This window comes from Varanus komodoensis, unplaced genomic scaffold, assembly GCF_004798865.1.
Source record: "Varanus komodoensis strain SLA01 unplaced genomic scaffold, ASM479886v1 scaffold22, whole genome shotgun sequence".
NCBI lineage: Eukaryota > Metazoa > Chordata > Lepidosauria > Squamata > Varanidae > Varanus > Varanus komodoensis.
The window spans coordinates 8,041,107-8,054,696 of record NW_025335606.1 but is presented as its reverse complement, the minus strand read 5'-3'; the positions used below and the strand labels follow the sequence as shown (position 1 = coordinate 8,054,696).

General features: G+C 45.7%; 1 protein-coding gene across 1 annotated transcript in view; it reads right to left on the bottom strand.

Moving 5' to 3' along the window:
* MAPK4 (mitogen-activated protein kinase 4) overlaps positions 1-13,590 on the bottom strand; it is a 45,779-nt gene that overhangs the window by 1,028 nt on the left and 31,161 nt on the right. Inside the window, exons 4-5 of the mRNA XM_044431331.1 lie at positions 3,111-3,272; positions 1,167-1,368 (exon numbers count right to left, since the gene is read on the bottom strand). Coding sequence (XP_044287266.1) covers positions 1,167-1,368; positions 3,111-3,272 — 364 coding nt within the window. The remainder of the gene's footprint in view (positions 1-1,166; positions 1,369-3,110; positions 3,273-13,590) is intronic.

Genomic DNA, 13,590 nt, shown 5'->3' with positions numbered 1-13,590 from the left:
AACATAATATAAGCATCTCCTAATGCCTAACTACATATAACCTGGCCTATAAATGGATTTAATGTATATTCTTCCTTGCTTGCCTTCCATGCCAACTTCTTTTGTCCCCTCCCCATTTTGACCTTTCGATTGTAAACACGGGGCAATAATGACCCATTTAATAATAAGTATTCAGTCCTTTTGGCTTGGAGAAGGCAGTGTTTACAGTCCAGCAACTGCAGATGGAAGTCTTAACTATTAGAATGATCATAGTTCTTGTTATTGGATTTAGACCTCTTCCTTTACTGCCTAAGTACACATAATGGAATGAATGCATATTCCTTTTTCAGTCTGGAACATATGCAGATCTTGGCATACTCAGTATCCAAAGGAAAAAAAATGAGAGAAGCTGAATTCTGGGACCTCCATAACTTATCTAAATTAAGCACATGTCCATGCATTAGCATGCTTTGAAATTATTGTAAGTTGCCCATAGAGTTTTGACTATTGGGCAGTAATTAATTAAAGGACTGATTAAAGGATAGCTGGTCTTAAAGAGTGCTGATGAGCTATGCAGAGGAAATCAAGTCCTGAGCATGGAATACCAGATTCCTGTTCTGTTCATGGTTGGGCTTCAGATTGTTCACAAGGCATTGATGCAACATTTGCAAACCTGGCTTTACAGCCTTAAGGGCTAGAGACTTGCTGAGGCAGATGAACTTGTGCTCCTGTCCTAGAGGGCAACAGAAACATTGACTGAACAGTGCAAAGGGGTGTCTTTTAAACTTTGTACTCTGTGCTGAATAAAAACACACTTAGAATTCTATATGAGAGACACACAAGTATAAGGCTAAATGTTGTGACCACTATAAATTATGCAAATAGGGCAAATCTGCATAAGTGACCTTCTTTTGCAAAATTTACTCTAGTTACGAGTTGGTGAAATTTATTCTGGACTTGGTAGTCATGAGAAAGGATAAGCCTAATTCTCAACAGCTGGAAATCCTTCAGTTCATTTCTATGGGTTCATCAGGCCTTTCAAAAAAAATCCTAGCATCAGTAAGGACTAGAAACATTCTGAAAGAACTAAAAGTGGAAATTCTCATGAAATGAAATTCTGCTGTCAAGTTCACATTGTGTGCTCCTAGAAGATTGTGATATATGGACAATCTAGTGAATAGATGTACCTCTCCCAATTGGACATCTGGCTTTGGTTGGCTTCCATCAGTAAAATATCATCTATCTCATCTTCAATCCGGAAAGGATGTTGAGAAACGGGCTCATCCTCAGGACAATAATATGGACTCATATAAGGATGCTGCAGCCCCATCTCTGCAGTCAGGCGGTCCATGGGATTGAAGGTGAGTATCTTTTCCAGAAAATCAATAGCTGTGCATAGGAGAGAACAGATAATCAGGCTGTTTATGTGCACACGCAGTTCTTCCTCCCGAAGAAAGAGTCTCAGCGGACCATTCTCTGCATGATAAGAACAGTCACCCCTGAAATCAGATAAGGACTTAATCTTTAAGTCCTCTTTCTATTTAATTATGGGCTTTAATTGTCCTTGATTCAAAAGCAGAACTCTAGGAATGACATGCACACTTGGAAAGGCTGGTGTGCCCTGTGATTCCGAGTCCCCTTGAAACCGTGACAGGAGTCAAAACAGAGACAGCTAAACAGAGCCAGGTCTACAAAATATGACTGGGGGCTCCGCATTGTGCATATCTACCCCGAAATAAACCCTCCTTCCTAGTTGATGGGCAGGGAAGGTAGACTAATCCCGCTAAGGGATGTTGGCCATCTGGCCCACTAAGCCTTCTTAGATTCTCCCAGGGGGCTCCAAGCCACACCCCCTGTTGGAATCTCCACTGCTTTCTCCAATCCCATGTTGGAGGCACAGCAATTGGTGATGAAGATGATGGGACTATTGCTGTGCTCGCTGATATCATCCTGGCCACAGAAGCTCAGTGGGGGAGATTCATCCTCCCACCTAAAATGGGTGGCCAACTCCTGCCCCGATAGATGCATTTAGGATTGCAGCTTAACAGTGTGACCCTAGATGGGCTTACTCAGAAGTAAATGGCACTGAAGTCAATGATGCTTACCCCCAGGTAAGTGAGCATAGGACATTCCTGCTATGTCCTCCATTTCCCCCAGTCACAAACAGCCTGACACCATTAACTTAGCGCAAATTACAATTACCAGTTTAGTATCTCCAAACATTTTAAAGGGGGAAACAAAAATTTAAGGGTTTTCCCTCCTGCTGGAGGAAAAAAAGGGAAATGGTGAGGGGAGAAAATTTAAAACTTTCCTTATTTCTTATTAATATCAGTTCTATTTTTGTTAAGGCAAACAGATATAATGCCAAAAACCAATCATTGGTTTCTGACAGGTTCAAAATAGAAGTATAATATTGCATTTAAGATTGCAGGCTAAATAAATTGATTCTAGTTTTCAGGGTGAAAGTATCAGAGGGTAGTTTCTTTCCATGTCTGCACATTTGCACAAGCCCACAAAAATGTGAGTCAGTGGCTACCTTAAAAAGCAAAATCCCAAACTGATTTCTTGAAAGAACATTAGATGCATATTTCACCTTTCCTCCAAAAGCTCTGTTAGTTTTATCCTCAGAACATCCGACAGAGTTAGACTAAGAGATCACGAGTTGCCCACAAAAACTCAGGTTGAACCCAGGTCTCCCGCTTTCAGTTTGGCACTCTGACCACGACTTCACTATCCATATATCCTCTTTCACATAGAATTCCTATAGGGGTGACCAGTTCACACCAGCATCACTGGAGCAGTGCTGCAGAAACAGACCCACCTCTTCCAGACTTCCCTAATGCAGTTCCTCCAGATATTTTGGACTTCAGTTCCCATCTGCTGTAGCTGCTATGCCCAGTGGCCAAGAATGCTGGGAGCTATAGTCCAAAAATCCGAGTGACACCAGGTCAGGGTGGCTAAGCTAGAACCATCATTAGGGAAATATTTATTCTAGAATCCCAAACCCCCAACTGTTGACTGGGATGCACTGCTGTATGAAATGAAGCCAATGGATTTCCACTGACTGCTGCTGCCCAGGCAACCTCCTATTTTCCAGCAAAGGGTTCCACTATACGTGGAGCTCACTGTACCTTTGCTGTTCACTTTGGGGAGAAGTTTCCGCAGGGGCCTCTTCACCTCCCAGGTGCGGTTGACAAATGTTGGCATCACTTTCAGCAGTTCCTCCTTGTCTTCTTCACGGAAAACAGGGATGGTATCCAAAATCAGCTGCATCTGTTCCAGCTCGTGGCTTCCTGAACAAGCAAAGCAAATGCTGTTTATGGAGTTGTGCTTGGGATTCAAGCGGTTAATCTGTAGAATCTGCTCCTGGTTTCTTTGCAGAACTGCGATCTGAGCACTGCATGTGAAGCATTGACTTTTCCTGCTTTTTCACCATATAACCACTAGGTGGCAATGTAGTATAGCAGAATAGTGCAAATACACAATTGGAAAAACAGGGCTTTTTCCCATTTTCATGGACTCATAGAATAGTAAAGTTGGGGCCATTGGGTCCACCTGCCTGCTCAGTGCAGGACTCCTAGTTAAACTATCCCTCTCAGATCCCAGTCCAGCTGCATCTTGAATGCTTTCAGTGTGAAGGAGCCCACAACCTCTCTAGGTCATTGGTTCCGTTGTTATGCTGCTCTCGAAGTCAGGTCATTTTTCCTGATATCTAGCCAGAATCTGGCTTCCTGTAACTTGAAACTGTTATTTTGTGCCCTGTACTCTGAGATGACAGAGAAGGGATTCTGTCCTTCCTCTTTGTGGCAGCCCTTCAAGTACATGTAGAGTAATAACCTATGTCCCCTCAGTTTTCTCTTCCCCAGGCTAAACATGCTCAGTTTTTCCAGTCTCTCCTCATAGGGTTTTGTTTATAGTCACTGGAACATCCAGTTTCCCTCCTCTGAACCCTTTCCAGCTTGTATGCATCTTACCAGAACTGTGGTTCCCAGAACTGGACACAGTACTTTTCACAATTACATGCTGCATTTTCCCAGCTAAAACAGCTTTGCTACTCAAGGCATTTACCATGCATTTTCCATTCCCTACTTATAGTTGCTTACAGTTCTTTACTGGAAAATAAGTTTCTCCAGTTTTGCTCCTGTGACCAACAGGCCCTGGGAGTGGGTTTTCAGAGCAGAGAAATGTGTCAGTCTCAAAAAATTTGCTGAAAGCGTTTGTGAGGCACAGAAGTGAAGTTAGGGAGTTGTGATCTTGTCTAGAGAACTTGTCAACAACCTAGAGTAGGGAAGGGTGAGCACATGAGAAATGCCTTGTGCAAAAAAGCCCCTAGGCCCAGTTCACACATGCATTTTGCTACTTGATGATTGCTCCCTGTGTGAACAGGCTCCACGGTTCAGACTTGACAAAGGGTCCTCAAAGCACAAAATTTCTTCTGTCAAATCATCAAATATATAGCAAACAGTGATGAAAGATCAAGTGGTCCACATGTCTTTGTGAGCAGGCACTCATCTCAGGATCGCCACAAAGGAGGGCAGCTTTGCATATGCTAATCTATACCTACCGATGCAGACTGAGCAATAATTGCTAAATAATCAAATGGGGAAGACAGAAGCCCGGCTGACCTGCATGTCCACACACGGTCTCTTATCAAGTGTTAACAGTTGCTGGGTGATTTCAAGCCCTCCTCGGACTCTTTGGGCAGTTTCTGGTGGGGAACGTCTACCCTTAACACTTCCCTTCTGCATTGACAGTTTCAACCCACAATGTGCAATCAGGATCCACCACTTACACAAAGGGAGATGTGTTATTTCCTAGAGGTAGCAACAAAGTAAGAGGAAATACTCTTTTCTGGAAAGGGGCAGGTTGGACTTGGGCATAAGTCCCCTTACGCAAATTCTGCCTGCCTTGGTCCAGAAATGTGGATTTCAGCTTTTTCCAGCTTGTCCCTGGAAGTGCTAAATTGTGGTTGCGCAAGTGGTGGGAGATAGTCATTGGGACACAGGCGAATCGACATGGATCAAGCTGCCTCTCTGGAACTTGGCTGTTATCTTGTGGTCAGATATTGACTGGACAGCCATTCATGTCGGTGGCATTTCAAATAGATGAAGGGTGACCTCCATGGTCACTCTGTTGGGTCAGTGTGATGTTTTATGGGTTGACCATCTGACTAGACTTATAGTCATTCCTCCATACCCTGACAGTATACAACCGCCTTCTGCAATGTGATATCCTCTGGATGCTTGGGGCTTTGGTTCCCATCCACCCCAACCAACATGGTAAAAGACCATGGACACTGGGAGTTGTAGGCCAAAATACCTGGAAGGTGTCAGAGAGGGGAAGGCTGTTGCGTGTCGTCTTATGTGCAAATCAAGCTGCCTTCCCATATATCTGGAAAGAACTGCTCACTCCACTGAAAGGAATGGTAAATCCAGTTTGTTCCATCCTCCGAAATAAGTTTAATAATGATTCCTCTTCTGCTGGGAACTGTAGCACTGTAGGTATGGAGGAGCAGTCTGGCAGTCTCTCCCAGTAGCACGACTGAGGCTGCACAGACTCCCTGAGCCTCTCATTTATGGTCTCGGGTAAACTTGAAACGTGTACAATTTCTGTGCCTTGTCTTGGACTGGGGCCCTTGTTTTTCCAAAAACTAGAATGAAACAGGGTTCATAACTGACCCCTCCCCCACGACACACACACACAAGTGACCTAGTTCTGCTTTGCTGACTTTGCCCCGGAATTTGTATCATTTCATTTCTATCTTGCCTTCCTTCCATTATGGAACTCAGAGCAGTGAAGAAGGATTCAAGGCAGTCTCTCATCCAGGCCCTGATTCACTTGCAACCTGCGTACATTCACCGAGGCGGCTGGGCTATCAAACTCACTAGTTTTGGAGGATTTTGTTCCAGCAAAGCTTGTGGGGGAGCGTGCACCTGGCCAGACAATTTGTCCATCCAGGGGAGGGCAGTCTCCTCTAGGAGTAAGCAGTGGAGTTCCCATGGACACCCCACCTTTCTGTGCCTGGCAAGATGTCCACTGTTGCTACGTGCCCAAGAGGGAGATCATGTGGAGAAGGCCACCAGTCCCAAACAGAAAATCTTCAACAGCCTCAGCACTGCACAGCTCCCAAGAGTCTTTGATTGGGCTTCACAACAGTTAAACTAGGATAAAAGCCATACAAAACTTGGGTAGATGTACCTAAGCTTACAGAGACCGGGTTCAGACAACACATTAACCACACCCAGGGGATAAATGCAGGCTGTCCCTGAAACATGAGTTGAAATGTGAAGCTAGCCAAGATAACAAACCAGGATGAACAACCCAGAGTTTACAACTAAAGAACACGCCATGGGTTCTCTTCATGGGTTGTTTGTGTGAACAAGCCATGGCTTGTTAGTGCAGCTGGGTTCAGACAACAGGATAACCAACCATTCCACAACAACTCACAGTTCAATGGCAACCCAGCACAACCCACACTCAGCCCTTGAGGCTGGATTATCATTGTCTGTTGTTAAAAATGCCAAATTTCACCACTAGATGGAAATCAACAGCAGCTTTTCATGCCTGTGATAAATAGCCTACAGTTCAGATCCTCCTGTAATTAGATTTTATCCTGTCTATGCAATTTGCAGTTTACTAAAAAACTTGTTTACTTGCATGTTCCCATGATAAATGGCAGAGTGCACAGTGAAGCTGGAACAGGGTTGAATTTCAGCTGATCATCAGTTTTATAAATACTGAGGACACAATCCTATACATGGTTAAACAGAAAGAAGCCCCGGCACTTCCATCATGGAATTGCAGGGGAACGCTGGGAGCTGCAGGGCTTTTCCCATCTTTCACACGCATAGCACTGAAAGGGGACAACAGCAGGTCTGCTCCATTCATGGAAAGTGGGTGCGGACGACTTCAGTGCACCCACAACTGGAGTACTGTGTCCCACATTGCAAGAGAGACATAGCTAGGCTGGATCAGTTCAGCACAGGGTCACAAGGATGGCAGCCGGACTGGGGTGGGGGATGCCGTATGAGATGAAGTTGAGGGAGTCGGGACTTTTCAGTTTGGAGAAGAGGAGATTCCAAGGAGATCTTATAGCAACTTATAGGTATGTGAAGAGATGTCACATGGTGGAGGGTCGTGACCTGTTCTCCCCTGCGGTGGAGGGAAGGACACGATCTGATGGGGCAAAGCTAAAGAAACCAGGTTTTAGGTTGGATGTCAGGAAGTACTTCCTGATGGTTTGGACTACTAGTATATGGAATGGGCTTCCACGGGAGATGGTGGAGGCCCCACCAGTGAGGGTGTTCAGGGAAAGATTGGACACCCACGTGTTGGACATTATATGAGAGGAGCTAGCTTGTGCCAGGGGTCAGACTAGATGACCTGCAAGACCCCTTCTGACTTGCTATGTTTCTATGAGTCCATTTTTAACCACAGAGTGGGTAGATGGGTGAGGAACACAGACACATCTTTCCAGCCACAGCTTGTTCTCCTGCAGGTCTCACATCAAATATTTTGCTCCAGTTCTGGAGTCTAGGTGAGCCTCAGGAGTCTTTTCCTGGGGAAAAAGACTGCATGTGCTGAGCCGCACAGGCAGGAGTGAGAGCTCCACACCACTCCCCCACACATGCCTGCTGTTTACTGGATCCTGATTCTTCCCTCTTCCTGAACCTGGGGACCTGCCATTGCCACGTCAGGTTTGACGAGGGACCAGACTAGAGAACTGGATTCGTTTTGTTAAGGTTGTTCTTTCCCTGCTTTCTTGATTTAACTGTGCTTCAATGCATGTGTTTTACTGCTCTTTAAATCACAGTTTATTTATGCTTGTAAGTCACCTTGCATGGCGGTTTTCTGGGCAGAAAAGTGGGGTGGGTACAAGTCAATGAATCCATCTCAGAGAGACACCTCTTTTTCCAAGGAATCCTTGCATCTTAGTGGGGCGATTCCCCTTTTGTGCCAAAGAGCCAGGCAACCAAAGGCCTTGCTTTCAAATTGGTCTCGTTCAGGCGTGCCAGGAAAGAGACATCTGCAGATGTTGGTGGCCGTGGCAATGTGGCTCCGTCAGCAGACATCTGACCTGCCCCCCCCCCCCCCCCAAAAAAAACCATGCTGAAACACTGGCTGCTACAAGGGCTGCAGTCAGAGTGAAAGATCAGAGTCAGGAAAACAGGGGCCCTCGCTGAAGCTTGCGGCCTGAGCAAAGACCACATGAAGCATGGATGAAAGCAGCTAACGGTGCAGTCCCAGGCATGTTTCGACAGGAGAATGTTTTGCACTTTCCAGCACGTTTCAGCCACTTTTGGAAGAGGAAAGGCTACCCCTGGGGCATGACGCTGTGGCAGGTCTGTTTGGCCCTGGGGTTACCCTTGAAGACAGTTCAGAAGCCAACAGTCATGCAAAATGCAGCAGCCAGACTAAGAACCAGGACTGGGAGTTCTGAACACAGGGTGGCAAGGAAGGCAAGGGCCTTTTCACGGGTGGCCCCCTGACTGTGGAATGGTCTCCCCACGGAGCCTGCTTGGTATCCACTTTGTCATCCGTCCAGTACTTGCTTAAGACAGCCTTCTGTGCTGAGGCCATTGAAGCTATCTAAAGTTACCTAAGAATTTGATAGAGGTACTCATGACTGGTGTTTTTAACAAGTCTGTTTTGCATTAAATATTGCTTAAAAGCTAACTAAAAAAACTGTTTCTAAATTGTATATCATAGACGCTTTAGAGGTTTTAAAAAATTTATGAAGGTCCTTTTCAGAACTATTGTGAAGTGCCCAGAATGCTTCAGCCAGTGGGTGGCGTAGAAATGAAATAGATAAATATCCCCACGCCAACCTTAAAAACCCTCCCCATCAGATCTCTGGAAGAAAATGTTCCATTTTGACCCTGGTCAAAGGTGGCTAAGAAAGGGCTTTGTTAGAGATGGTGACAAATGGGGGTGTGGGTGACAGGACAGCCTCCATGAAAATGTATTCCCTGCACACTCTGAACATTTTGAATTAGCCCCTAATACAGATAAATAAGCATCACAGTTGAAGGACAAATGTAAAGCAAGAAGATTTTATCATGCCACTTGGTAGTTATTTCTTTCTGAGGGCTGCTAGCTAGCCATGCTCAGGTTTGATGGAGAACAAATTTATCACAATAGGGTTTTGTTTCTGTTTGTCTGTTTCCTTAGAATCTCATTAATGTTGTCTAAATAATTAACAAACTCAGATCTGTATTCATTATTATTTTAGCAGCTGAAATTGCCTACTTCTATGAGCTGTGCAGGAATTAGATGAGATTTCAGCTCTTGGAACTGGTTCACCACTCCCAGATGCCAAGAGATGAGAAGTCAAAACCAAAATGGATGAATCATTGTGGGATGCTGAAGTCTGAAGAGGATTTGGAACTGTTCATAGAATCATAGAAGAGTAGAGCTGGAAAGGGCCATGAGGGCCATAGAGTCCAACCCCCTGCTACCGTTGCAGGACACCACGTTACACCATCCCACTCAGATGGATGTCCAGTTTCACCTTGAATGTCTCTAGTGTGGGAGAGCCCACCACCTCTCTAGGCAGCTGGTTCCACTGTCGTATTGCTCTGACAGTGAGGAAGCTTTTCCTGATGTCCAGCCTGAATCTGGGTTGTCGCAACTTGAATTGATAATTCCGTGTCCTACACTCTGGCACCAGTGAGAGGAGATCTTGACCTTCCTCTTTGTGACAGCCTTTGAGGTACCTACAGAGGGATATCATCACTTTTCAAAATCTGTGATTCCAGGAGGGCCAGCTTTGAAATTTGTCTTGTTTCCTTAAGCAGTTGACAGGACCAAAAGTCAGAGGGTGGAGCTAAATAATTTTAGAAGTTAATGATCTTACAGGGTCCCCTCAGGTGACCATGTGGACTACTCTGATGGTCAACCACACAGCTTTCTCCCGTCTCACCTCCATTCCATGCTTTAAACCTGCCTGCCTATTCCACATATGTTGGAAAGAGAGAAATAGCCATCTCTGAAAGCCAAAAAGAAACACTTTGAGCAGGTACATTTTAAACTCACTTCAATCACTGCACCATCAAGACTACAGAAATAGAGTGGAGTTTACTCCTGTGGCCCTGATAATAAACACACTTACTTGGGAATTTTGTTGTTCCAAATTCTAATGCATGATTACAGTAAAAACAATAGCATTAGCATGGGCTGCTGATGCTGTTAGATTTGGACACCAGAGCAGTTGATTGCTCATTATAGAAAATAAAAATAAAAACAAAGTAAGCAAGCTACAGTATAAGACTCAAAAGGACTGAGTAAAGTGAAGTAATGCCCGACAGGGCCATTCAATCCAGGATCTAAAAGAACGTAGCTGCAGCTCTTTTCTCAAGACCCTGTTAACACTGTGTCACAAACAGTATTCTCCATGGTCCCCTTGGCCAGCTTTGGTTAGCCATTCAGCTGTGGCCATGTCTGGACAGAGAGAAACTGACCACAGGGATCTATGCTTTGGTCCTCTCCAGGTTAGATCGCTGTAATGAACTGTATTTGGGACTGCCCTTGAAGACAACTCAGAAGTTCCAGATGCAGAAATCAGCCTCAAGAGTGTTGGCTGATATGGCTATGTTTATGCATATATTCTGAAAGAAGCCCAGTGCCTCCTATTTGTTTCTGGGCCCAATTTAAGGTGCTGGTACTTATCTTGGGGGCCCCAAGCAACCAGGGATCCAAATCTCCTATCAACCTGCCTGAGCCAGGAGATCTTCAGCTGAAGCCCTTCTTCCAACACCTCCTTTGCCAGAAACATTCAGCCACAAAAGAGGAGGCTTTCTTCAGCGGCAGAATATTCTCCCTCGAGAGAACCATTCTCGGTAGCCATGTTGGCTGGAGACATGGGACCAGCACAGCATATTTGGACAGCACCGGGATGGGGGGAGGCTGCTTTGCACCACTCCAGGATCAAGCCAGTTCATTATTTTGGTACATACGCCAGTGCTTTGCTATGCTATGCCCTGCGTTCTTTCCCACCTCCCTCGGTCCCAGGAGGACGCCAATGTTGCCTTCAAAAAATCTGTATTAAAAAGTGCTTTCCTCCCCTGCTTCCCATAGCTTGCTAGGGTGGAGAAGAACATCCTCGGTGTGAGCAAAAGCACCACACTGTTTATTTTAAAACAACAGCGCTTGATGTACAAGTCCTTGTTGCTGGGAAAGGAATTGAAGAATGCCTGGACATGCTGGGTCTCACCCCCGGGAGGCCCCAAACAAGCCTTCACACCCAGCACCGAGTCAGCGGCCATTTATTTTGGGTCTTTATTCCTTATCACAAAACAAACCTCTACCAGAGTCCCAGTCACACTGTGAAGCAGCAGCTGCATCACAGCTCGGACCTACCGCCACCGATGCCATTAGCAGCTGCGGAACACACAACACAGCTCCCGTGATGTGGCCAGACTGCAGGGCCGCCACGTGACTGCAGCGCCCTTCGTTTCAAGAAAGAAAGACAAAATCCCTCCACACGCAAAACTAGGTATGAGGGCAAAAGCTGGTTCTCTTCCGCTCCACGTTATCCTTACGACAACCTTGTGAGCAGGTGAGGCTGAGGGGCAGTGACTGGCCAAATCCCCCGCAGACCTCATGGCTGAGACCCCGCGATCCCAGTTCAGCCCTCCAACTGCTGCCCTGCACTGCGTCTCAAACTGTCTCTTACAAAAGACCCTGCCGTCTGAGGCCATTCTTTGCTCTGTCTCATGGTAGGTCCGGCCCTAGAGAGAAGGCACCTCTCTCCCCACTCAGAATACCAAAACTCGCAATCTCTGCCTTAAGTTGACTAACAGGAGATCCAACCTATTGGGGGCAACGGAGGGCATTCTGCATGGCTCCACCCAAATGTTAGAATGCCTTACCAAGGGAGGTTTATCTGCCCCCCTTTTACGCTCCCCCCATCAGATAAAAAGTTTTTCTTCTTCAGGAAAGTACTCAATGTCTATTCTGACTGATGGCATCAGTGACTGATGTTCCCATTTATCTTCTCGCTGATTTTGTGGCTTATTGTAATTGTGCGGTGTTTGTGTGTTTAATGCAGCCACTGATTTCACTCTTTACTGATGTATGCTGCTCTGGATGCCTTTTAAAAATGAGATCAACATACCCAACGGACAGTGAAAAAAAATGCATTATTAACTTAGAAAGTCCCAGTCACAGGGACTGTATTAACTTAGAGAAGTCCTTAGAGAGTAGCCAGCAGTTTTGGGTACAATTCTATGCATGCTAGACAGAAAAAGTGTCTTACGATGACTACCTGGGAAATGCTGAGAACCTGGGAAATGCTGGGAACTCTGGGATCTTTTCCTGGCTAAATATGCATGGGATTGCACCCATGAACAAATTCATGGAGGCTAGGCCTTTTGAATCACCAGTTGGAACTAAGATTGCTGGGAGAAATATCAACAACCTCAGATATGCAGATGATACCACTCTCATGGCAGAAAGTGAAGAGGAGCTAAAGAGCCTCTTGATGCGGGTGAAGGCGGAGAGTGCAAAAGCTGGCTTCAAACTCAACATTAAGAAAACTAAGTTCATGGCATCCGGTCCTCTCACTTCCTGGCAAATAGATGGGGAAGACATGGAGGTAGTGACAGATTTTATTTTCCTGGACTCCAGGATCACCACAGATGGGGACTGCAGGCAAGAAATTAAAAGACACTTGCTTCTTAGGAAAGCTATGGCAAATCTAGACAGCATACTAAAAAGCAGAGACATCACCCTGCCAACAAAAGTGCGTACAGTCAAGGCTATGGTTTTCTCAGTTGCAATATATGGCTGTGAAAGCTGGACCTTAAGGAAGGCTGAGCGCCAAAGGATTGAGGCCTTTGAATTGATCCTAGAGATCAACCCTGACTGCTGTTTAGAAGGCCAGATACTGAAGATGAAACTCAAATACTCTGGCCACCTAATGAGAAGGAAGGACTCCCTGGAGAAGACCCTAATGCTGGGAACAATTGACAGCAAAAGAAGGGGACGGAAGAGGATGAGGTGGCTGGATGGAGTCACTGAAGCAGTTGGTGTGAGCTTAGGTGGACTCCGGGGGATGGTGGAGGACAGGAAGGTCTGGAGGAATGTTGTCCATGGGGTTGCGATGGGTCGGACACGACTTCGCAACTAACAGCAATAGGTCTTTTGATCATTATTAATTAATAACTGAGAGCCAGTGTGATATAGTGGTTAAGAGCGTGGGTGCAGGACTCAGACAATCTGGATGGAGCCATGGAGTTAACTGGGTGCCTTTGGGCCAGTCACAGACTCTCAGGCCAACCTACCTGACAAGGTTGTTGCTGTGGAGATAAGCTTGAGAGCAGCAGGAGGAGAATTATGTAAACGGCTTTGAGTTCATTGTAAGAAAAAAGTGGGATATAAATCTAATCTAAATAAATATCAGTCACAAATAGAACTGGCATCTGGAGGGCACCCATATTAGGAAGGCTGATCTAGAGTGAGCTTTCCAGAAGCTGGATGATGCCCTGAATCTTCTGCCTTGAGCAGGATTTGGATTAGATAGCCAACAAAGACCCTTCCAACTCTTACAGTACGATTCTGTGTATAAAGACAGTAGCAGTCCCTCTGTTTCTGATGTTCTTATGGGGGTCC